Source organism: Peromyscus maniculatus, chromosome 2 (genome assembly GCF_049852395.1).
Source record: "Peromyscus maniculatus bairdii isolate BWxNUB_F1_BW_parent chromosome 2, HU_Pman_BW_mat_3.1, whole genome shotgun sequence".
NCBI lineage: Eukaryota > Metazoa > Chordata > Mammalia > Rodentia > Cricetidae > Peromyscus > Peromyscus maniculatus.
The window spans coordinates 153,796,119-153,822,390 of record NC_134853.1 but is presented as its reverse complement, the minus strand read 5'-3'; the positions used below and the strand labels follow the sequence as shown (position 1 = coordinate 153,822,390).

General features: G+C 44.5%; 1 protein-coding gene across 1 annotated transcript in view; it reads left to right on the top strand.

The window, feature by feature from the left end:
* The window catches only part of Clic4 (chloride intracellular channel 4), a 65,350-nt gene extending 39,342 nt beyond the window's left edge, over positions 1-26,008 (top strand). Inside the window, exons 3-6 of the mRNA XM_076565387.1 lie at positions 8,499-8,624; positions 14,627-14,733; positions 21,486-21,667; positions 22,549-26,008. Coding sequence (XP_076421502.1) covers positions 8,499-8,624; positions 14,627-14,733; positions 21,486-21,667; positions 22,549-22,713 — 580 coding nt within the window. The 3' untranslated portion in view covers positions 22,714-26,008. The remainder of the gene's footprint in view (positions 1-8,498; positions 8,625-14,626; positions 14,734-21,485; positions 21,668-22,548) is intronic.
* Positions 26,009-26,272: the final 264 nt, after the last annotated feature.

Genomic DNA, 26,272 nt, shown 5'->3' with positions numbered 1-26,272 from the left:
AAGCTTTGTAACTCTTTTTAGAAATCTGTGGGGGAGAAAATACCCGCTGAGCTCATTTTCCTGCAGATCTTAGAAATTGCCCACTTCCACAGTGAAAGTACTGATCCCAGAGCATGCCAGTGCAGAGTGACGGCCCCCTGAGAGCTACTGAGAAGCCCACTCGCTCTCGGAAGCAGTGATTGTTAGCTTTCATGCACAGGAACAGGCGGGTCTGGCTCTGGCACAGTGGCGTGTGTTCTGAGTCTCAGTTGGTGTTAATGACTGTGCTGGCATATGTTCGCCTTCTGTGAGCCTTCCAACACCGCCATTGCCTGTTCTCAGTGCAGCCTTAATGCTTTAGTGGGAGTTGTTTCCAAGCCCGTTTCTCTGTTCTTGATGAAGTTGTGTTAAAGGCATTTTAGATAAAATGGCACCCAGGCTACAGAAAGAATCTATTTCAGCAATTGCTATTTGAACAAAAGCTGCAGATGAGCATACATTAGAACCGGGAGTCCAGCAGCAGACACGATCACATAGCATCACGGGGAGGAAGAAGCAGGGTGGCTTGGGAAAAAGCCCCGAGAGCCCCGAGAGGAGTTCCCGAGTCCGAGGGCACGCAGCCTCATCTTCTTGGGGTCAGTTACTCGTTCAAGTTAGGACAGAGGGAAGGTTATCCTTCAGTATCAGCTGTGTGATGGGCAGTGTTCAAGGTACTTTTGCCTATTTTCAGACCATTTTGGCATCTTTTTTGAGACAGGGTTTCTCTCTATGTAGCCCTGATTTTCCTAGATAGAACTCCCTTTGTAGACCAGGCTGGCCTCGAACTCAGACATCCACCTGCCTCTGCCTCCTAAGTGCTGGGATTAAAGGCCCGTGCTACCGCCAGCAGCTGGTTTTGACCTCTAAATGAATAGAGTTTATTGGTTTACAGGGCTTGTGTTGGCTGACAGGTACATGGCAATAACCAGGGTTTTAATTTGAAGACTTGTGTGTACTACCCTCATTCTGCCCAGGAGTTCTTAAGCCAGAGACTAGTGTCTCTATTGCTCTGTTATATCATAGTCCAACCTTCCAGTACTATAGCTAGGCATTACAGGTGAGAAGGGAAGAGAAAGCAGGAAGTATAAGAAGGTGAAGGCGTGCGTGTCATCTCAGAGTTTGGGAGGCAGAGGCAGGAGGATGGATCCCGGTTGAGTTCCAGGCTAGCCAGGGCTACATAGTGAGATGTTGTCTCAAAAGACAAAAACAAAACAAAATATAAGATTGGTAATCTGATGAGAGACAATCAGAAGGACACACACTAAGACACCTGCCTCTGTACAGTAATGACCTAGTTTGGGAAAGTGCATAGAAATGTGTGTGTGTGTGTGTGTGTGTGTGTGTGTGTGTGTGTGTGTGTCTGTCTGTCTGTCTGTCTGTCTGTCTGTCGTGTATGAATGTGTGTGCAGCCAGAGAGGAATGTTGGGTGTCCTGATCTATCACTCATCTTCATCCCCTGAGAACTGGCTCTCTTTTATTTTATGTGTACGGGTGTTTGCCTGCATATCTGTCTGTGCACCACATGTCTGGTGCCCACAGAGGCCAGAAGAGAGCATCACATCCCATAGATCTGGAGTGACAGATAGTTTGTAGCCTACTACGTGGGTGCTGGGAATTGAATCTGGGTTCTTGGTAGCTAGTTCTCTTAACCTCTGAGCCTTTGCTCCATCTCTGAGAACAGGGTTTCACCATTTTGGCTAGGCTGGCTCTTGAGATCTGACTGTCTGTCCAAATGACAGGCACATGTGCCCATCCCCGGATTTGACCTGAGTCCTGGGGATCTGAACTTTGGTCTTCATGCTTGTCCAGCAACCACTTTCTATACTGACCCATCTCCTCAGCCCTAACATTAGCTTTCTATCACAAAAAGCAGTCATGTCTGTCACAATACCAATAAATCATATTTTCTACGAGCTTTCCCTTGAGAGAATAAATGGAGGTCATTTTCTTAAGTCCTGGGAAATGTACAGTTCTATTTTCTGTTAAACATGGAAAATCATCTTACTTGCCCCGTCATAATGATTTCCTTCTCCAAATGTAGGCATACCATTTATAATACAGTACATTGATCAGACTCAGAGTCAAGTTCCTGTAGTAGCAACATTGTTATGGAGGATTATTGTGGTAGTTTAAACTTCAATGTAGTTTCGTAATAGTTTAAAATATAACAACGGAGCCATGAAAAGGATCGTACCAAGCCTTTGAAAAGGAGTTATAAACTCAGAGCAAAATCTAATTTCCAAATAAACCCACAAGATGTTTTCAGTTTTATTATGTCTCAAGCTGGGCATGGTGGTACATGCCTGCAATCCCAAGGTTATAAGGAACAAGAATCTTTAGTTCCAGGCCAGCCTGGCTACACGTGAGGCCCTGTCTCAAAGCAGCAGCTGCAGCAGCAGCAGCAGCCATCCCTCAAAACAACAGCCCACCATCATGTCTGTCTGTCTTGTCCTACTTTGTCAAGTTGAGAAGTGGGTGACATTTCCTGGTAGATCTCCAGTAACAGATGCATGAATGACACATGCAGAGAGTAACTGTAACGGAACAGGGAGGCTTCTAGAGAATTGCCGTTTCCTGTGGCTATTAGTCATTCAGGAAAGGCGACTTCATCTTCCTTCATGAAGCTGCTAAGGCTCCTAGGCCAGCCCTGCAGTCCATCTCAAGACAGTTTCACAAATAGATTCTGAACTAGATACTGTGTGTCCGTCCGTCTGTCTGCCTTTCTGTCTTTTTTCCCTCTGTGCCTCTTCCATAGGTGAATTTTGCTTCCATAGGTGAATTTTTTTTAAACCTCTCCAAGAGAATGTCAGAGAGAGTAAGTCCTGAGGCTGCCAAGAGTGAATTAGAAAAGTTATTAGTATTTTTCTTTTTTTAATTTATTTTTTAAAGACATGCTTATTTTTAAATTATGTATAAATGTGGAGGCCAGAAGAGAGTATCTGATCCCTGAGCTGCCTGCTGTAGGTGCTAGGAACTGAACTCAGATCTCTCTAGCCCCATAATGAATATTTTTCTAAATTCTACTTATACATTGTGTTATTAAAATGTCTTCTGAAGTCTTGAGTGATATTTTATTTTTAAAATATTGTTTCTTAGCTTGGCATTGTGGTACACGCCCTTAATACCAGCACTCAGGAGGCAGAGGCAGGTAGATCTCTGTGAGTTTGAGACCAGCCTAGTCTACAAAGTGAGTTCCAGGACAGACAACCCTGCTTCAAATCAAAAACAAACAAGTATGTATGTATGTATCCATGTATCTGTCTGTCTGTCTGTCCGTCCGTCCGTCCGTCCGTCCATCCATCCGTCCGTCCATCCATCCATATCTCTTCACAAATTGATACTGAAGTAGACAAAAATGAGCTGATTATAACATGTAGCAAAAATCAGTGAAATCCTCTAACCACTTTAACTGGACATACCTTAGGAAGGAGGTGCTTGTGACTTCCCAGCTGTGACTTCATTAGTCAGCCAGAAGATTCCAGGTAGTAAGTAGTAAGGAACAACTAACTGAGAAAATATCACAAATTAGAGATCCCCTACTAGTAACCTTTGTGAGGCTGGGTGCTTTCTGTTTTTCTGTTTTGTTTTGTTTTTGATTGCTTATATAATGTCAAGTATTCTCTTGCTATATATAATGCTATGCATTGAAAATTGGTACCTTTGAAACAACTCAAGATACAGTCCTTTCTGCTCCCTTTCGGTCAGAGACGGGTGACCCTCAGGAGCCAGCTCCCTTGTGGGGTCACTGTGCTGTGCTCATGTTTTATACTGAGCAACCACAACCAATCCACCAGCCTCATCTGCCTTCCTGTTGTTGTGAGTGGGGTGAATTCAATTTTCATGGAAATTAAGCCACTTAAGCTACTTATAATATTAGCCTCAACTGGGTTCCCCTTTTCCTTTCTTTCTCTCTTGTTCTTTTTCTTGTTTTTGTCTTTCTCTGTGTGTGTGTGTGTGTTGTTGTTGTTGTTGTTGTTGTTGTTGTTGTTGTTGTTGTTGTTGTTGTTGTTGTTCTTCTTCTTCTTCTTCTTCTTCTTCTTCTTCTTCTTCTTCTTCTTCTTCTTCTTCTTCTTCTTCTTCTTCTTCTTCTTCTTCTTCTTCTTCTTCTTCTTCCTGTTTTTCATCTCGAAACAAACTGGGAAAGGACGGAATAATTTATTTCCATCAGAGTCCTAGAACTCTGGAGTGCTGCACAGCTCAGGCAGAATTTCAAGGTGTAAACTCGGGGCCCTGGCTTTTGTCACTTTGGGAAAACTTGAATGAGCTTACGCGAGCTGCCGAATAAGGGTTAAGGGCCTTTTAGGAAACGGATGGAAGATGTCCTAGAGTGGTCAGCCACTGCCTTGGGGTTTCTCTCAAGCTTCAGCCTCTGTTTGGAAATCATCTGTAAAAGGGGCTGTTGTGGGTCACATGGAACTAGCATCCTTAATGTGCCAAGGAGGACTAGCAGTCGCAGATGGTCCTGTAGGCTGTCACAGAGCCTGTGAAGAGTCACCTTCCTGCCTGGCACTCCTGCAGATTCCCCATCGAGAGAAGCTGAGGTTGTTCCCCAGTTCCCCTCTCATTGGGAATGGAAGGGCCTTTATTTCAAGAACTAATCCTTTTACGACCTTGGTTGTTTTCAAAGTCTGTATAGCTTTCAAATAAGATGACTAATTACCAGTCATTAATATTAATGCAAATTGGTAATCACAAGTATGCCTGGCTTTTTGTCTCATTGTCAAATAAATCCTCTAATCAGATTTTATTATAAATCATTTGATCGTGCATAACCAATTCTGAACCCTTAACTCCATTAAAGTTGAAACTGATATAACCTACCCCTTCATATAATGCTTTGTTAATGTGATACTGGGAGTTCTAATGCCCCCCCCCTTTTTTTGCATACCTTTGTTTAGCTGTTATTTACTTGGTCACTGGTGGATCCAGTGACTGTAGAGCTATACAGTTGGAGGCTTTACCCGGACCTTTTATTCAGGTTTCATTCACCTTGCCCCTTCCACTAAGAAACATGTTTTTTTTTTGGGGGGGGGGTGCTTAAAAGTTGCCATGCTCAATTGTGGAAGTAAGAGCTAGTTACGTGGTCCCTTCCATGGGCTATTTTTAAAGCATTGAGCCTTTTCTTCCCCTTTATACAACTCTAATCTGTTCATAAAATAATAATTATAAAAATATAGGCTTTATGTTTTTACTGTGCCTCCCAGTGCTGGAATTAAAGACATCACCACACAGCTAGTCTTTATATCTTTGATTGGAATGTAGCCAAAGAAAGAGGTCCTTTTTTTTCTAACCTAATTAAAAGATGGAGCCAGAGTAAAGTGTGAATGAATGGGACCTGGGGAAATGGATATAGCAGGACTTATTGTAGTGTGTAGGGTCCATTCTTTTGGAAATCCTCTTTAATGGAAAAGTAATTCTCCTTTGTGATATACTTAAAGATAGTTTTAATTCAGATTCTTTGCATTTGTGGTCAGAAAGGAAGGAAGAGAGCAAGTAGGCCGGCTAATTTAAAAATAAGAGAACTAGCTCTGTGGGCTGCAGTGGCTGTGGGAAGCTCTTTGAAGGGATACGTTGCTAACTGCCTTTTTTTTTTTTTTTTTTTTTTAAGCTTAGAGTTTACTTTTTTAATTATGAAAAATTTCAAACATATCAGAATAGAATTAGCCAGATATGGTAGGCAGCCCATGCCTGTAATCCCAGTACTGGGGAGGCTGAGGCAAGAACATTAGAAGTTCAATGCCCACTTGGACCTGGGTTCAAGTGAATTTAAACACAGTGAATTTGGGTCCAGCTTGGGCTACATGAGACCGTGTCTTTTAAAAAAAAAAGTAGAAAATATTTTTCCATATTTTTGATTCAGTTGCCAAAATCTATCATTTTTGTGTTATTCCGATCTTAGCCTCTTTTCTGAACTATTTTAAAGTAATTTCTGGCCATTTCAGTCCTGTGATGTATGTCTCAGGTACTGGAGATGTTTTCTTTTTCTTTGGCTCTCATCTGTGGCTCAGGCTGGCCTGGAACCCTATACAGCCTGGTCTGGTCTGGAGCTGAGTGATTCTGCCTCAGCCTCCCACACCAGTGTTGGGATCACACGTGCCAGGTCACCACACTGGGTTATGAGGGTGATTTATTTAATATTTGTATTATTTATAATCGTGTATGTTTGTGTCTGTGTGGATATGTGCACATGAGTGCGGTGCCATAGGAAGCAGAGGCCCTTTGAACTGGACTTAGAGGTGGTTGTGAGCCACCCCATGTGGGTGCTCTTCCTCTTAACCTCCGAGCCATCTCTCCAGCCCACATGAGTTTTTAAACGTGGGCTGCATAACAAAAGGTCCTAGACCTCACTTTGTTTATTGGTCTTCCCTCCCCGCCCCAAAGACAAGGTCTCTCTATATCTTTAGTTGGCCTGGAATTCACAGAGATCTGCCTGCTTCTGCCTCCTGAGTGCTGAGTTTAAAGGCGTGCGCCACTATGCCCAGTTTAGACCTGGCTTGGAAATACATACCCTAGAGGCGAGATTAGATTCAGAGTGAATGTCGTGGTGCTTTGTGATTTCTTTGTCTTGTCACTGTCAAATACACTAATCATCTCACACACTGATGCTGATGTTCACTGGAGGGCTGGGGGAGCTTTTTAGTCAGCTAGGAACAACATTCCTTCTTGTTGGTAGTTATAATCATAAAGTCTAGCCATCTTTATCAGTGTTTTATATTTTCCATTTTTTTCTAGTAGGAAAACGTCTTGTTGCATTTTGGATTTCTTTAGTAATTGTATATTTGGCCATGTGCTCACTGGCTTTTCTCTTACCTCTTTATTGTTTTTGAGACAGAGTCTTGCTTTTAGAGACTCTACTCTCTTTGTTCTTTGAGTGGTTCAGACTAGAGGGGATGAATCTCCTGCCGTAGCTTCCGGAATGTTCGGATTGTAGGTGTGCCACCATTCCCCGTTGCCTTTTGTCACTCTTTCTTTTTAGATCTTATTTTCATTGTGTGTGTGTGTGTGTGTGTGTGTGAGAGAGAGAGAGAGAGAGAGAGAGAGAGAGAGAGAGAGAGAGAGAGAGAGAGAGAGAGAGAGATTTGCCAGCATGTGTGTCTGTGCAGTGTCTGTGGAGGCCACAAAGGGTGTCTGATCCCGTGGACTGGAGTTACAGCTAATTCTTGGCCAACATGTGGGTACTAGAATTCGAACCCAGGTCCTCTAGGAGAGCAGCCATTGCTCTTAACTGCTGAGCCATTTCTCCAGTCCCTCCTCCCTCTTACATAATTCTTCCGGGCCTATATCTACTTAATCTTTGTTTTGAGATGGGGTCTCTGTCTATACCTTTGGCTGGCCTCAAACTCACCAAGATTTGCTGAGAGTAAAGGGGTATGCTACCATTCCTGGCTTTTCTTAAGTTTTTGATGACTTAAAGTCGATTTGGACAAGTCCTTACAAAGCGTAAGTATTTTTTACACACTGAATAGTTTGTCTATTTTGTGCTATTTCTTTTTTTTTTTTGTTTGTTTGTTTGTTTTGTTTTTTTCGAGACAGGGTTTCTCTGTGTAGCTTTGCGCCTTTACTGGAACTCACTTGGTAGCCCAGGCTGGCCTCGAACTCACAGAGATCCGCTTGCCTCTGCCTCCCGAGTGCTGGGATTAAAGGCGTGTGCCACCACCGCCTGGCCAATTTTGTGCTATTTCTTACCTTGCTCATACCATCTTTTACATATTAAGAGACTAGATAGTCTCCCAGTCATCTCTCTCTGTTAGTCTGACGCATATGGACATGGTAAAGGGATCAGGATTTCTTCTTACAGTTCAGAACTGCGGGAGCTTGCTCTTCTTTGTTTTATTCTCACCCCCCCAGACAAAGCAAAACAAAGAAAACTGGAAAAGAATGTAGGCCTAGAGAAGTTTGGCTCATCTGTCCTGCTCAGCGGTAGGCAGTGTAAAGTTGAACCTGCAGGCTGACCTTCTTGAGTCTGCCCCCTCATTTCCCAACACCTTTAGGCAGCCTAGCTGAATTTGGAATGAGAATGAAGAACTTTGTTTTTTTTTTTTATCTTTTTAAATGTTATTTATTTTTAACCATATGTTTGTGTGCCTGTGTGTGCCTGTGTAATGGAGGCTAGAAGAGGGTGTCAGATCTTCTGGATCTGGAGTTACAGGTGGTTGTGAGTTGCCCTATGTGGGTGTTGGGAGCTAAACATGGGTCCTCTGTAAGAGCCATACATATTCTTAACTCTTGATCCTTCTTTTCAGGCCCAGGATGAAGGATTTGTCTTTTGATTGGTAAAGCAGAGACTTTTAATGCTCTTCCCGTACATTATGTGCTGTGTGTGTGGTTTCTGCTTGTTAGAGTACTATGCAACTCTTAGACTTGGTGAACCCTGGGGCTTGCTCATTCTTACAAACTGGAGGGTTAGAACCACTCCAGAACTCGCTGTTGCCTTTTAGAGTGAAAAGTGATCTCATCTTGACCACTGTTTTGCTTAACAGGAAGCCTGCAGATCTACAGAACTTGGCTCCCGGGACCCACCCACCATTTATAACCTTCAACAGCGAAGTCAAAACGGATGTAAATAAGATTGAAGAATTTCTTGAAGAAGTCTTGTGCCCCCCGAAGTGAGTATCAGAATGTGTGGGCATAGTGCCACTGCTTTGAATAAAGCTTTGTTTGTCTCTGGATACTCTTTAAATTCTCACAGCGTTGAATTGGGGATAACCAGGACTCCCTTGTAAGATTCATGCTTCATCAGTGTCAAATGGACTTTCTGCTTAGCTATACTAAGAAAGATTGGAATCAGTCTAAGCTAGAGAGTCCTAATCTGGCTCTTGGTGAACAAAACAGGTTCCAGCTCACCCAGTTGGAAAGTCTAGTTGGGCTGTGGGGCTGCCAGACCTACAGTTTGTTCTTGGTCAGTTTTGAAGGGAGCCTTTTGAAGCTCCAGTTCAGGGCAACTGCCTGGCATTCCTTAAGTCATTCCAAACTTTGAAGTCCTGCTTGTACTGTAATGGAAATTCAAAATGCAGATTGAAGGTTTTGTATCCTACTTTTATTTTCAAAGCATTATTAGTTTTCTTCCAGACTTTACCAGCTTAATTAACCTGAAAATGTGTTTCTTTTCTTTTTTAAAGATGTATTTATTTGTGTATTTTATGTATATGAATGTTTTGTCTACATGTATGTATACACACCAGGAGATGGCATTGGATTCCATTATAGACAGTTGTGAGCCACCATGTGAGTGCTGGGCATTGAACTCAGGACTCCTGCAAGAACAGGAGTCTTAACCACTTAGCTTAACCACTGAGCCATCTCTTCAGCCCTGAAAATGTGTTTCTTTTTTTCTGACCCACCCTTTCTTGCCAGTTGCTTTATCTTTACTCTTCATGTCCAGATAATTTTCCCAGCACTGGGGATTGCTGGATCAGATGGTTCCAAAATTAGTTGCTCAGTATCTGTCCATCTCCCCACTAACTCACCTCCATCCATACGTCCATCCATCCATCCATCCATCCATCCATCCATCCATCCATCCATCCATCCATCTATCCATCCATCCATCCATCCATCCACTCATCAGTCTGTCCATCCATCCACTCATCAATCCATCCATTCACTCATCAACCCATCAGTCCACTCATCAGTCCATCCATTCATCAGTCCATCCATCAGTCTATCTTCTATTCAGTCATTATACAGCAGAACAGTGTGGATCAGCAGGAAAGGAAGCTTAGCTCCTGCTCTTGAAAAAACATAGCAGCAGCCTGGTGTGGTGGCGCACATCTTCAGTTCCAGCACTCAGGAGGCAGAGGCAGGCAGATCTCTGTGAGTTCAAGACCAGCATGGTCTATAGAGTGTGTTCTAGGCCAGCCAGGGCCACAGAGGGAGACCCTGTCTCAAAAAACAAAGCACATAAGCAGCATAATCAAATCCAAGTGGGATGCAGGAGTGGGTGGAGGAAAGGTTTGTGTAGGAGAGCTGACCCTCCCTTAACTAAGCTTTACTTGTTCAGTTGAAGTCCCTATACACAGTTAAGTGGAGGTGTGACTGCAGAAAGGAAGGATGCAGATCAGCACATTGTGTGCTGGGTTGGTAATTTTGTGCTATATTCTCTTAATCCTGCTCTAAAATACTAACAGCCTACAAGCCCTCCTTCGTCCTTCTCTGTGAGAGTCTCAAGTTTCTTTTCTCTCTGCTTTCCAGTAGTCCTAGGATCCTTTCATTTCCTGAAAAGTATCTGTGAACAACACTTAAAAGGATCCTAATTCCCTCTCCCAGCCCATGCGTCTAATTTGGATGCCAATAAACCACAGCCAAAGTCTCAGCAGAAAGGGGGACTTTGTACACTCAACTAGGAACATGCGTCTGACTTACTGGAAATGGCTCTAGATTGTTGCATCATAGAAGCCTCTAGATCTCTCTGTTCTTAAGTCTGTCAACTCTGAGGAAGGTACCAATTGGCAACTTATTCTCAGACCACTGATTGATAGTAATCTTCTCATGTAGCCAGGTTCATTGTGTTGACCTTAAATTCTAAGTGGAGAAGCAGTTTGAAGACATCCAGTCTCTATGAACAAAATTGTATTTTGTCATAAGCCATTTCTGAAATACTCATTACGTGCATTTTTCCAAGGATATTTTAAGTTTTTTTTTTTAAGATTTATGTATTTGTTATGTATACAGTGCGTATTCTGTATGCCTACACACCAGAAGTGTGTAGATCTCATTATAGATGGTTGTGAGCCAACATGTGGTTCCTGGGAATTGAACTCAGGACCTCTGGAAGAGCAGCCAGTGCTCTTAACCTCTAAGCCTTCTCTCTAGCCCCATTTTAAGTTTTTAAATCAGTGCATGGATAAACTGTGTATCCACTTGGGCCAAGCAAACATTTTCTTATGTCTTCTCCTACTTTTCAGCAGCAACAAAGTCAGTTCTAGTATTAGTATTCCTTCTTGCTACAGCTTCTCAGGAGTAGAGAGTAGGGAAAATAGAGCTAAAACCCAAATATTCTGGTTTCTTGGCATCCGATGTATTAAATTAGACCTTGGAAATAAACATTTTCCACTCTTCCTTTTTATTACTTGTTTATTGAGACAGGACCTTACTGTGTTGCTTTGGCTGCTACACTGGCCTTGAACTCAGAGCTCTGCCCGCCTCTGCCTCGGGAGTGCTGCAGTTACAGGCATGTGCGACCATGCCCTGCAACTTCTTCCGTTTGTCTTTTCTTTTTCTCTGTGTGTCTCTGGCTGTCCCAGAACTCGCTCCATAGACCAGACTGGCCTCGAACTCATAGAGGTCCACTTGCTTCTGCCTCTTGAGTGCTGGGCTGCAACTTGTTCTTTTTTATATAGAAATTTCCTCTCCATTTTATTTGGGCGGGTTATAAAGCTGCTCTAACTGGAGATGGGTGGGAAGTCTTTCTGTTTTAGTGTTCATAGTGTGCTAAGCTCTTCCTAGGGTAGTTTCCTTTTTCTTTATAGCCTGAAGAGTTTCTGGTTAAAGTTTTATATAGACAGGATTTTATTTTTGTTGTTCTTCATCCTCCTTTCTCCCTCCTCCTCTTCCTTAAACCAAGGTCTGATGTAGCCTAGGCTGGCCTCAAATTCACTCATGTAGCTGTGGCTTTCTCCAGGCCTAATGAGTGTTCTTCATGCTGTGCCCTGTTACAGTTAAGGGGGATGGGCAGCAGAACTGCCCTGGCAGGTAGACCACCCTGTCCAAAGGCAGCGGCTGGAACTGTGAGCATTGTGATGCCAGCCCTGCAGGCAGATAGATGCAAGGGCTCCAGCATTTCCTGAGATGTGGCCACTGGTGCAAAGCTGAATGCAAAGGAGCATTCTGTGAGAAACTACGGGGTCTAACGGCTTGCTCTTGTCCTCTGGGGAAAGTATTATTATTATTAGTTAATAATTTAGTTCCTCTTGTTTTTCTTTTAATAAAGGAACTACTTACCCAAAAAGCTTTAAAACTTGGTTTAAAACGTTTTATTTAATGTGTACGTGTGTGTGCCTGAGTGTGTGTGTGTGTGTGTGTGTACACCTGTGTGTGTGCGCCTGAGTGTGTGTGTACACCTGTGTGTGTGCCTGAGTGTGTGTGTGTACACCTGTGTGTGTGCCTGAGTGTGTGTGTGTACACCTGTGTGTGTGCCTGAGTGTGTGTGTGTACACCTGTGTGTGCCTGAGTGAGTGTGTGTGTACACCTGTGTGTGTGCCTGAGTGAGTGTGTGTGTATACCTGTGTGTGTGCCTGAGTGAGTGTGAGTGTGTGTGTGTACACCTGTGTGTGCCTGAGTGAGTGTATATGTGCTGGGGACCGAACCCGTGGTCTCTTCTGAAGGAGTAGCAAGCCCTCTTGGTCACTGCTCCGTCTCTCTGGCCCAAACCTGGCTTTTTTTTTTTTTTTTTTTTTTTTGGTTTTTTCGAGACAGGGTTTCTCTGCGTAGTTTTGCGCCTTTCCTGGAGCTCACTTGGTAGCCCAGGCTGGCCTCGAACTCACAGCGATCCGCCTGCCTCTGCCTCCCGAGTGCTGGGATTAAAGGCGTGCGCCACCACCGCCCGGCAAAAATAATTTTATTTATTTTTATTTTATGTGCATTGGTCTTTTGCCTGCGTGTGTGTCTGTGTGAGGGTGTTGGATTCTGAAGTTACAGACAGTTGTGAGCTGCTATGTAGGTGCTGAGAATCGAACCTGGGTCCTCTGGATAGAGCAGTCAGTGCACTTAACCACTGAGCCATCTCTCCAGACCCAAACCTGGCTTTTTAACTTAACTGTAATTTGCTCCAAGAGCTGAAGGGTTAGGACAGAAGATGACAGACGTCAATGTGTAACTCTAGAGGCAGGGTCTGTATAAATAAGATAGGCCATTTTATTGTGTTTTGTGGTTTCAAATTCATGATCCTCCTGCCTCAGCTTCACAAGAGTAGGGGTCACACTGGGCTAGAGGAAGACACTGAAGAGGCCCTGTCTTCTCTACACTGGCTCTGTTGGCATGCTCGGTGTGGGTCTTCATTGTGAGTGAGAGCCATTGGTAACACGCCACGGCAAGCTGGCTGTTTTCAGAGTCAGGGAAGAGCCAGGGATGTTGGCTTTGGGATTCATGTCTCCACTCAGGTTAGGAAGAACGTCCGTGCACGTGTGTGATTCCCATAAACGCATTCTGTTTGTTCACTAAGACACGTCGTGTAATGTTTATGGGAGAAGTTTCCAGGGTTAAACAGTGAGAAATTTGGAGACTAGGTGGACCTATTAAAAAGAAAACCAGCCTGAGTTTTATTTTTTAGAAGATAGACCTTTACTGAATTCACAGTAGCAAGCAGAAGAAATGTAAATACACTGATTCCAGCACTCAGAAGGCTGGGGCAGGAGGATTGTGAATTTGAGGCCAGCCTGGAATATATATGTTTGTAAATGTGTATGTGTGTGAGAGAGACACAGAATAAAACATTGCATTGTAATACAATTTCTTTCAAATTTTGTTTCCCCTTCATTTTAATTTAAGGGAAATAGACCAGAGAGCATCCTCTCGAATAAGTTGAAATAAGTAGTTTAGTGTGAAATTGTACCTTACTTTCCAAGGCCTTCCAGCTAATTAATATTCTCTGAAGCAGGGCTCAGGGACTGAGTGTCTCTAGGCCATCCTCTGAGATGAAGCAAGGTCTGCTGAAGGAAGGGGAGTGGCCCAGACTTTTCCCACACACAGACTTCCATTCTAAGGAAGAAACACATTGATGAATATGTGTGGTTGAAATTTAAACACGTAAAGTACATGCGTGTGCAGGCCTATTCAAAGCTGGTGTGTCATGACTTTCTTAAAGTTGAAAACTTGGTCACAGCACAAAAGAGGGTTCAGTATGATGTCTGACATCCTATTTATTTATTTATTGCGTAGCACTGCGGTCCTAAATAAACTACAGCGTGTTTAGCACATAGGGACTGGGAAAGGCCGGCTGCTGTTAGGAAGTGAATGGTCCACCTACTGCTTTGTCCTCAGCTGGCTGTGGATGATCAAGATGCTTGACCAGCCTGGGCTCCTCCTGCTGTCTGGTTCCCTCAGGCTGCTCACAAGGCCAGGCCAGTGCCCAGCATACTAAGCACCCAGCTGTGAGAGCTGTGCCCCCGGCTGCAGAGAGTTTGAGTGTGACTTGCCTTATTTCTTTGTGGTTCTTTTAAAGTTGTTCTGATAGCCTCTTGGCACTAATGGTTGCCGTGTTGGACGTGAAGATGGAGTACATTCCCTTTACCATGAAAAGCTCCCTTGGATGGCCTGCTTGAAAAGTCTCATCCTAGGACATCTATCTGTTCCTGTGTGTTCTCCTGGCCCAGACCCCTTAACAAGCCATTTCCTTAGCATTCTAATCACTAAATGGAGCTGGGGAGTGGATGCCCTTTGATTGCCAGGAATATTAATATGTGAACAAAAACACCATGCAGAGCTTTGTTTCCTAACGAAAAAAAAAAACCACTTAAAAACTACCATAGAAAACAGGTGATGGTGTTTCTTAGGTCAGGAACTGTTCAGAGATTTCTGCAGGTGTCACCTGAATAGTGGCTTGCAGATTGATAGGACTTGGGGTAATTTCTTCTGGAAGGATCTGTAATCCAGCATCACCTTTTCTATTTAGGTATTTAAAGCTTTCACCAAAACACCCGGAGTCAAACACTGCTGGAATGGACATCTTTGCCAAATTCTCTGCTTACATCAAGAACTCAAGGCCAGAAGCCAATGAAGGTAAAATAAAATAAAATAAATTGGATTGTCACAACAGAAACAAAACCCAAACAACAGTTTGAGCTGTTATGAAGACAGTGAGTGTGAGGAGGGAGTGTGTGGAGTTGAGGCTTTCCTGTAAGGATCAGAGCTGTCGGTGGAGGGCACTGAGAACCCCGGGGAAGTGGTTAAATTGCTGCGCATCCAGCACCTGCTCCGGTGCGGTGCCTGGAGTCTGGTAGATGTGTGATGAGAGGCGTTGAGTTCTCAGACACTGAGAGTTACTCAAGGGAACCCCGCAGAGAACTGAGGACACGTCCAGGGGTGGGCAGATTGGTTGTGGTGGTGAGATAGATAGAGTTAGCTTTGATTGACTGATAACTAAATCACTTGTTTATTGTGGGGGACTGGCAGCCTAAACGAGCTCTGTGCTTTGCTGTGTTTATGTGTGCTGCTGATTCCTCCTCTTGAGCAGGTTTGGGTGGGGCCTTTAGGTGATTGGACTCACCAGCCTGCAGATCATAAAACTAGAAATTTAGGTTCAGGTCATTATGGTGAGGGATAGTTTAGTAGTATAGAGACAACTTGTTTGTTTGTTTGTTTTAATTAAAAGATACAGAGTTTGAGGCCAGCCTGGCTACATGGAAGTGTCAAAAAACCAAATAAAAAACCCAAACCCAAAAAGTTAGAACAGTAATAAAAAACAGACAAAAGTCTGCCCTCTAAAACTGTGTTGTGCCTGCTCTGGCTGTAGACAGGGTGGTAGTTTGAGCTGGGCTCTGAAGCCCTGGCAGCCTGGGGGTGGGGGTTGAGATCAGTGCTGTTGTAGCAGCAAATACCCAAAAGCAAAGCTCTTGCTACTTCCCCTGGTATTTCAGCTTCCAGCTCTAAGCTTACAGCCTTTCATAATTCAGTGTGGGATTCCGTGTCTTTACTCTTGGTTTCTGGAGTGTTTTTCTTCAGTGAAGAGGGAGGGGACAGTTTTAGTGCCCAGGCTTGGCTTACATCTATTTTTATAATGTGTTCCAGCGGCTGCCTTGGTTTAGAAGCAATTTTCTTGAGTAATTAGCCATTTTCCTGACTAAGAATGTCTCTCTCTATGCAATTTATACTCTAAGCAAATGGTTAAGTTGGAGTCCCCTCTTCCCAGAGTGTGTGTTTTGCTCTCTGCTTGTGCAGGCAGTGTTTTCACAGAGCTGGCCTTTATACCCACGTCTGCTAGCTGACCACCCTTGTGCTCTTTGTAATGTTTTTATTTCTGTGTGCAGTTTTTGAGGGCTGGAGTTTCGGGTGGATTTCTTTTACTACATGTTGGGTAGAAGAGGAAAATAAAGTTGAGTTTTCCTTTGCCTTGGGGGATGAGGGCTGGGGAAGGAGAGTGACTCACTTAAGTATAACTTTGTATTCTATTTTTACCTGTCAAGTTGTTACTGCCTAAGTGGCCACCTACGCCTGCTGTCTTTAGAGTGCTGCAGCCAGTAAGGAAGGACGAGGCAAGCACTTAGCGCAGAAGGCTTTCTTCCTAGTCAATACCTATTGGTAAATAAGAATTCTAGTTGCCGAGCTACCTTTTCCCACAGGGACCGCCACTGTCCTGAGACTTTAGAAAACACTTTGAAATCCACTTTGCGTTGAATGCTGTCCCTTGTGTGCTGGCTGCCGTTCTCTTACCGTCTGTTGAGGGCAATTACACGCTTTTAATAAGCCGAGGCGGCGGCGGCAGCGTCTCCCAACTCACACTCACACTCGGCAGTTTACACAGACATGGGTGTCACCTTTTCATTGACAAGTCTTGGCTTTATCAGCCTGGTAAATATTTGTAAAATCCATTACATATGAAGAGTTTAAAGACCCTTAGGACCTAATTCTAAGGACTTAGCTGTCTAGATGCTATCGTATTAGTCTAGTGAAAATGGACAAGGGCCGGTGCTTAGATTGATGTCTCTATTTTACCAACAGAAGTGTTTATGTCACATTTAATCTGCCCATTCAAATCATATAAGTAATAGAGCAAGTTTTGCTTATTGGAAAAGCTAAGGTTGTGGAGGGATAATTTTAATGCTATTTTTGTTCTTTGAGACTATCATACATGCACACGATGTATTTTGACCCTGTCCTGTTCACTCTCCTCCCCCCTAACTCCACCCATCCCCCCATCCCCCCACTCCTTCAACTTCATGTCTTTTTTTAATAACCCACTGATGACAATTTGTGTTGTTCATATATTCCTGGGTGTGGGGCCACCCACTGGAAACTGGGTGACCTACCAGGAGCCACACCTTTAAAGAAAACTGACTCTCCCTCCCCCAGAAGCCATCAACTGTCAGTAGTTTCTCAGCTAGGGATGGGGCTCATGCGTCTTCCCCATTCCCATGCTAGAATGCTAACTGGTTTGGCTTGTGCGGCGACCGCAGCTGCTGTGTGTTCATGAGTCCTGTCCTGTCCAGCAGACACTTCCTCTGATCCTCTCTGACTTGCTGTTGGAGAGTCAATTCAATATAATTTCAGTATGTAATTCAATAACAGATCCTAGGTGACTGGGAGTCGTTTTATATAAAACCTTGTTGTGCATGTTCACATTATTATGTATTAGAAATGCTTCCTGTCAGCTGGGCAGTGGTGGCGCACACCTTTAATCCCAGTACTTGGAAGGCAGAGCCAGGCGGATCTCTGTGAGTTCGAGGCCAGCCTGGTCTACAGAGCGAGATCCAGGACAGGAGCTAAAACTACAGAGAAACCCTGTCTCACCCCCCCCCCCCAAAAAATGCTTTTTGTCATTTGTAACCCCAGCATTCCTGAGGCTGAGGCAGGAGAAGACCGTGAATTGTACCACCCCCACCCCAGTCCTTCCAGTCAAAACAAGTGTGCCTCAGGCTTTAGAAATGCTCCTTATTCAATAGGACTTGTATCTGCCGTTTCCCAGTTGGACCTTGTAGATGGCCTCAAGGGGTTTTGGCCGTGACCATGCTACCCAAGACTATCCTAGATTCCAAATACGTGTGGGCAGGCCCGAGTCTTTCCTCCTCCTCTGAGATGGCGTCTTACTGTGTGACCCTCAGCTCTCCTGGATGCAGATTATAGACTTGTGCCACCGTGTCTAGCAATTTTATGCATTTTAATTTTGCCAAAATTTCAAAAGTCTGTACCAGTTTGTATTTTCTGTAACCTCAAAGTGGTCATTTCCATAGACTTCTGACTCGTGTGTCTGCATTTTTAAATTTTGCTATATTTCCATAGGCCAAAATGTTTTTTATTTTCATAATTAATTTTAAGCTATGTATACTTCATTGCATTTTGTTTCTTTGTTTTTTGGGACTAGCTTCCTAGAGATAGGAGAGTAACAGTCCTAACTTGCAGACAGACCACTTTCTAGCGACCTGCTGCTGCCCCCCAGTGGTTAGTCTTGGTGTTTCCTTGTCCTATCGACAGGCCTTTGCCTGGGAGCTGAACCTTGGAACTTGGTTGGGTTCATTGACTGGCAGTTTTTGGAACCTCCTCGTGCCTGTTTGTGTCTTTTTTTCGTTGGCCATACCTTACAATGAATCATTAATTTTTATTAATAGTGACATAAATTATTACTGATTTTCCTTTCTCCATTTTCACTGATTTTGTTGTCTGTTTTTTTGAGACAGGGTTTCTCTGTGTAGCCCTGGCTGTCCTGGAACTTGCTCTGTAGACCAGGCTGGCCTCAGACTCACAGAGATCCACGTGCCTCTGCATGCTGGGGTAAAAGGTGTGTGCCACCACCACCCAGCTGTTTCTTTTCTTTTAAATACAACCATAAAAAGATTTTTCCATCATGCCCTCAATTCCTTACTAACCTAGCTATTTTTAACCCTGGATTGTTATTAGTTCATATTATTAATAATTGTATCATTGTGTTTTAGCGATATATGCTTTACCATTGTCTTGTATAATATTAAAAGAAGGTAGTAGCTATTGCTGTGTGTTTTTAATCTTTATTTTTAAATGATGATTCCCTGCCATGTCTCCAGGTTCAGCTGAGTGCTCATAATTCCCCAAATTTATTTCTGAATTCTATCATCCTCTGCTGCCTATTTGTTTTCTAAACAAAACAAAACAAAACAACCCAGAAAAAGCCCTCCTGTTTGATTGTGGAGATGGTGAGGGTGATCTTGATGGATCCAGGCGGCGTGTTTGTTGCTGTCTGTAGTCAGGTTTGGCGGGGAGAGCACCAGCTCACAAAAAATGACGTGGAGACTTATTCATTATGAAAGCTCGGCCTATAGTTAGGCTTGCACCACTAGCTCTTATAACTTAAATTAACCCATATTTTTATTAATCTACATTTTACCACATGGCTTTTCTCTTTCCTCTTCTTGGTAGCCAACTTGTTCCGAGTTTTGATGGTGCCTCTTGTGGGTCTTGATTTTCTCCTCTATCTCTCCTGCCTAGTTATTATTGGCCATTCAGCTTTTTTTTTTTTTTTTTTTACACCAATCACAGCAACACATCTTCGCACAGTACACACATAAAACTTGGTATTTACCAAAGTAGAAACTTCATCCAGTCTCTTTTTACGTGTTAAAGGGGATTTTTCTGTGTTTCACAGCCAGACACGGTGCCTCCTTCATTCCCATCGTCCCCCACAGATGCTTAGCAGCAAGCTCAACACATTTTCTAATTTTTATGTGCATTGGTGTTTTGCCTGCATGTATGTCTATGTGAGGGTGTCAGAAGCTCTGGAATTGGAGTTACAGACAATTGGAGTTACAGACAGACATGAGCTGCCATTTGGGTGCTGGGAATTGAACCTGGGTCCTCTAGAAGAGCAGCCAGTGCTGTTAACCTCTGAGCCACCTTTCAGCCCCGTTCTCCATACATTTTTAAGAAACTCATTTTTCTTTTTCCTGCCTGGCATGATGATCCAGTAATTCCATCACTCACAAGACAGAGGTAGGATGACCGGAGCAAGTTTGAGGTCAACCAGGACCACATAGTGAGACTCTGTTACACACAGTATACTGTTTGCTATCATTTTCTGTAGGAAATTCTGTAGGAAATTGTAGCAACCACCATACTTGGGAATACTGGAAGAGTTCCATTTCCTCCTTGAGATTGGGAGCTAGAACAGGGTGCTCACTGTCACTGCTTCTGAGGGTTTTCTTGGTAGTGTCAGCCTGAGAGAAGGAAATGAAAGGTCCATGTCTTAATTACTTTTCTGTTGCTGTGCTGAGATACCAGGACCAAGGCCACTTATAGAAGAAAGCATTTATTAGGGCTTACAGTTTCAGAGGGCTTGTCCGTGGTCATCACAGGAGAGCATGGCAGCAGGCAGGCAGGTGGGTGTGGTGTTGAGGCACTGGCTGAGAGCTTCCGTCTGATCCAAGAGACAGACAGACAGACAGACAGACAGACAGACAGACTGGCTGAGAGCTTCCGTCTGATCCAAGAGACAGACAGACAGACAGACAGACACACACACACACACACACACACACACACTGGGAATGACATGTACTTTTGATTCCCCCAAAGCCCATTCCCTCGGGACATACGTCCTCCGAAGGCCACATCTCATAGTCCTTCCCAAGCAGTTCCTCTAAGTACTCAAATCTACTCTAGTTTACAAGATCAAGTTTATATTTTGTTGAATATATCCCTTCTACTTGTTCACACGGCTTCTGAACTCTGTTGCTTTTTGTCTTTTAAATTCATTCATCTTTTGGTCCCTATAAGTTCTTACATAGCCAGACTTCATCCATTGCCACAGAGAAACTGAGGGATGGGGAGGGAGGTAGCAATTGGAAGAAGTGTTGATAGGGTGGATTTATGTTGCTGGTGAAATACCTGATGTAAAGCGTGTAATACTTGACTTTATGCTTTAAAGGCTCCAACCTTCTTCATACTTACACATGTATGTATTGCTGTGAACAAGGTCATGATATTTACCCTTATTTTTTCTTTTTACCAGATGTTAGCATGAGTTAATCTATTTTGAGAATTGTGGGGGAGGTGGATTAGGCTGGGGATATGGTTCAATAGCTAGGGGGTTGTCTGTCATGCACTAGGTCTAGGATCCAGTACCCCCCCCCTCACACACACACACACACACACACACACACACACACACACACACACACACACTCCTCTCCAAACCAGCAACAACACAAAAGGAAGGGGTTAGTGGAGGCTGTTGTTCTATATTCCTTTCTATATTCCTGTCTATAATGCTCCTGCTCCCTCCTCTAAGGCTAGCTGACCTGACTCTCAGGTGCGTGCACGTGGTTTAGTCCGACTTCCGAGGCATTGACAGCCGCTGTCTCTAGTTCTGGCTCTCAAGGAGGCAGCCAGTTCAGAACTGTAACTGTGCCTTCCCGTTCTGACTCGGGCCTTGGGCGAGGCAGTCCTGTTCTTGGCCTCTTGTGTGTTGAGACCCCAGGCATTGGTGCCTCCTGACCACTTTCTCGTGCCCTCCCTCTTGATAAGAACTCCTCCCGGCTGTGAATCAGTAGACTTGCTTTCCCCACCTGTCTTTGCGGTTACACACCAGCGGGTTGGGCTGCAGCATGTGTGTGTGTGTGTGTGGGGGCATTTGTTGGTTGGCAAAATAGACCGTACTCTCATTTGTTTATACGCTTGCTGGAGCGAGAGTGTAGACAAGCTCCAGGGGCAGGCAGGGCCTTCTGTCTTGCTCTAGAGCTGAGCTGAGGGTGTGAGGGCCCAGGGTACTAGTGAACCTCCCACAGTTACCGAGGCACAGCCCTGCTCAGGGCTGGCTTCCTCTCTGACGGTGTTTGTGTCTGTTTCAGCGCTGGAGAGGGGGCTCCTGAAGACTCTGCAGAAACTGGATGAGTATCTGAATTCGCCCCTCCCTGATGAAATTGATGAGAACAGTATGGAGGACATCAAGTTTTCCACACGTAGATTTCTGGATGGCGATGAGATGACATTGGCAGACTGCAACCTGCTGCCCAAGCTGCACATTGTCAAGGTGGGCCTGCCGGAAGTGGGGGTGCTGCCGGAGCAGTGATGCTCCACCCCGGCCAGAGAGGACCCCGTCAACACGTCCTCGGGCCACTTAAATAGAAAGTAGAGCTGGGCTGTGTGAGACCCTGTCTCAGGGAGGAAAACACTGAGACTGGAGCAAGGATTTTTTTTCTTTTCCTGTGACTGAATAAAAACTCAAAGATGTCATGGGTAACTCTGAACTGGCCTGACCCTGTCAAATCCCGTTTGGTGAGCAACCCCTACCTGACCTTTTTAATTCAAAACCAGAAATGCCAAGTGGTCACCACGCCCAGTTATTAAATGAGCATTAGTTATGTAGTAAAGCTCTAAGATAAGAAGAACCGGTTGAGAAGCTGGTATGCAATCCCAGCATTTGGGAGATGAGGGCAGGAGATGGAGAGTTCAAGGCCAGCGTAACTAACATGAGACTATACCAAAAACAAGCCCAAACTAAAAAAGGAAGAAAAGAAAGCAAACTGAAAGTAGCGTGTGTTTAAAACATACTTCCCCAGCGATGATTGTACTCAGCCATCTCCCCAAGTCCGAGGCAGGCTTCTGTAGCCGCTGCCGCATTTCCAAGTGCATGCAGCATGCGCTCCTAGTCCTAGTGAAATGTAGCTTGCTCTCGCTGAGTGCGTGTGTTCACCTGGCTAACCTGGGAGGCCAGAAAGGGTGCCTTTCTCCTTGTTGGGTTACAGGCTGTTGTGAGCTGCCCAGCATGGAAGCTGGGAACAGAACATGGAAGAGCTTCTGCCTCCAGAATGTGCTGACAAAGGTTCACAGAATGAATGGTCCTTCAGTCAGACGTACTTAGTGTGGAGACTTGGAAGGTAGGTGTAACTCTTGGTCTCTTGTATTTTATAGGTGGTGGCCAAAAAATACCGCAACTTTGATATTCCTAAAGGAATGACGGGCATCTGGAGATACCTGACAAATGCCTACAGCAGGGATGAGTTCACCAACACCTGCCCCAGCGACAAGGAGGTGGAAATCGCATACAGTGATGTCGCCAAGAGACTTACCAAGTAGACAGCACTTTTGAGAGAGATGCCTTCAGATCCCCCAGAATCCGCTTTCCTAACAGACTGCTCTGCCTCCTCTAAAATAGAAGTGTATTTTTTTGCATGAACATGCAGTTACTCAAGACTAGGATTAAAGGTAGACAAAGTGTAGTAGTTATCTCCAATACACACTCCTAAGCAGTATTATTCTAAAATCCTCTACCCGGCCCCCCTGCCCTGCCCATCTCCTCCAGTTCGGAGGCACTCCACCACAAGCTCGTCACACGAGAGGCAGTTTGCCATCCCTCTGGAGCCCCGACCAGCATGTCCATCCACTGTGTAGATGGCAAACTTGAGGTTCAGTGGTCAACCATTAGAATAGTAGCCGTGACGTCAGTGGGCCCACGCTGGTGTATAATGCATGGTACAAAGAATATTTATGTATTGGGGAGAATTGTAATATTGAGTAAGGAATATGGACGGGTTGCTACTGTGTTGGACATACTATTTCAGTGTCCTCTGCCCTGGAGTGTGCTGAGGGTGTTGCTGTCTGGGAAACTGCCTTCCATAGAGAGACTGCTGGGTTCTTGGTAGATACTTAATTTTGCCCAAATGTGTCCTTTGTATAAATTGTAACATCCGATACTATGTAGAAACCGAAAGACTGAGGGCTGGGAAGACATCCTCAAAATGATGAGAGAAGATGGGTGGGTTCTCTGTTATGTTATCTGCTGTGGGTTTCACCCGGGGCCTTAGATACATTTGCAACTGCCTTTATTGTCACAGCTCGCTCACTCTGTCTCTGTCTCTGTCTCTGTCTCTGTCTCTGTCTCTGTCTCTGTCTCTGTCTCTCTCTCTCTCTCTCTCTCTCTGTCTCTCTCTCTCTCTCTCTCTCTCTCTCTCGTTGGGATGGAACCCAGGGCTCTGTGTAGGTCTGACAAGGCTTTGTCCCTGAATTGGGTGGCCCTGGTCCTCCTGTCTTGGAGCAGCAGCACTACACAAGCTGACACTCACTGCTGCAGCGTGGTGACCAGCATGGGGACCACTCAGACCTTACTCGGGGTCAGGGTCAGCTTACTGGAAGGTCAAGTACACGGTACTCCTAAAGCAGACTCTGGAGGAGGTGTGAAGAATGCATCATCCAGCCCATCTTAAACTCCCGTGAAGCACAGGTCACGTGCTCCCATTCCACCTCCATTTGCTTTAGACCGAGGGGAGGCCCTTCACGTCTCTTGGGATAAATTGTGGTTGTCGTAGTGGTGTGTAGTTCCCGCAGTTTTGCCTAATGTCCACTGCCACACTGAGGACTAGCACTGTTTTGTCCTTGCTCTTTGTGTTGAGTAAGATGTTACTCTGAAGCCCTGGTTGGCCTGGACCTTAATAGGTGAACCAGGCTGGCTCAAAGTTGTGGCCATCCTGCCTTTTCCTCCCGAGTGTTGGGATTGTGGCCTGTTTTCTCCTTTTCAAACAAAGTCTAAGCTGAAAGTTGTTTGTCGTCTGACAGGAGAAAGAGTTTGGTAAAAGGAGAGGTTTGCTGTGTATGTACTGTCCCCTCACCCAAACAAAGTGGACTCTCTAAGCAGTCCTCCAGAGCCTGGGTGTGACTGTACTACAGTTTTGATGATTTTTTTTAATGTAACTTGTTCAAGAAGTGCTGTTTCCCACAGGCGAAATTTCCGCCCCACAGTACGCTGTTCCAGGCGGCCTGCTTTCCCTTTGGTGTGCAGACAGTAAATAAACGCCGGCTCTGCGGAAGCGGCCTGACTCATCAGCAGCCCCCTTTAAACCTGACCAGTAATTGACTTCACATGGGGACAAGGGGAGCTTTACAGTGCGTCCCTGTGGCTCAGGGAGATGCCTCGGCCACAGCTTTCCCCTTATTTCGGATCAGGGTGTGAGCACCCATCACTGTGCAAACACTGGGTGGGGATGTGTCTGGTTCCAGGGGAGGCACTATCTTTCCTCCTCTGAGAAGTGACCCTGCAGTGTCTCCATGGGCAGAAATGTCCCAACTTGACATAGTGACAGCTTGTCCTTGGGTAGGATTGCAGCTTTCATGAGGAAGATTCCAGAGAGTGAATGCCTGTTCTTTCCGCAAGTGGATGGAGTGAGGGCTTCTCACACCAGAGGTTGTGCAGGACAGTGAAGTGGACAGGCTGAAACTGGCGGAGATGCCACCCTTGGTGGTTATTCTCTGTGGCTCCTGATTTGCCTCATGGTTGCTCTTGCTGTCTCTGGATGTCCAAGGAAGGGAAGCCTGCCTTGGTTTTGACAAAGGCAGAATTGTTTTTCTCTGTAGAGATCGAGTTTAGTTTTCTGTGAAGAAAGTCAGACAGGTTTGAGATTGGCAATGGACGGAAGCTGTGAGAAGGAGGCCTGCAGTGAGCACCACCACTCCTGGGCAGAGCTCGTGGCTTAAAACCTGGAGATCTGAGACATGCGAATGTGGAAGTTTCCATGCAGTTGATGCAGTGTGTGGGCTCAAGTACAGGAGTCCCCTAGGCTCACGTCCACACCAGTGACTCATCCCTCTGTGTTTCACCTCCTTTCCTTACCAGCCCTCCCCTGGGAGGCGGGATTCTGAGTGGAGTCTCCCTAGTTTTCAGTGGATACTGAGAAACTATTGAACAGTGGGCATGCCTCACTATTCTAATTCCTATAACTTCCTTGGTTCTGTAGATACAGATTTTCAATGCAATGCAAATAAGATTTTCTCAGTAGCATTAGCTTTCATAGCTCTAAACTCTTGAGCAATTTGCATACCATGAAGAGATTCTGAGTGATTTGTACACTAAGTGGATCAGCTCTAGAATGTAGGCATTTATACTTCTGCTGAGTTATTCTGGAATCTTGCCAGAGTTGCATGTAGATAGGGTTTGTTTCTTCATATTTAAACTCATTTAGGAAATATCTACAAAGTAAAAATGAGGGGAAGTAGAAATTATTTTTTAGTGAAGATTTTGGTCTACATCCCATCAAGTTGTAATGGACTCACCAGTTTCTTCGGGTGGCAATAATCAACATTTGGTCAGAGAGAGCACGTTTATTAGTGAAACTCACAGCAGACTTCTAAAGGCTCATCTTTACAATTATCAAAGTGTGCGGAAAAAATTTAAGTCCCAAGCCATAAAAATTCAGCACCCAAGCCATAATGCTGACCAAACAGGATTGGAGTATTTGTTTATAGAATTCCTTGGGTAGGAATGAAAACCCATTACAGAATGCTTGCATTTTCTTTCTTCTCTCTGGAGCATCAACACCAGTAGATTGCTGGCAGCTATTGTATTAAAAAAGTAAATAAATATATTTTCACTATCAAAGAATTCTTTTGTCTCCTTCATGGAAATAACTTGGTGTAAAAGTGTTTGAGAGTGCTTTTCTGAAATGATTCAGCACATTTAATAGGAAGGAAAATGAAATGCTATCAACTCACAACTGGTGTAGTGAATGATTTAGTAAAAACTGATACTCTTAGCAAAATAGGGCAAATTTAAAAATATTTTGTTTTTATGTACACATACACACACACACACACACACACACACGCTCATGTATGTAGGGGTGCCTGCAGAGAGCAGAAGAATCCT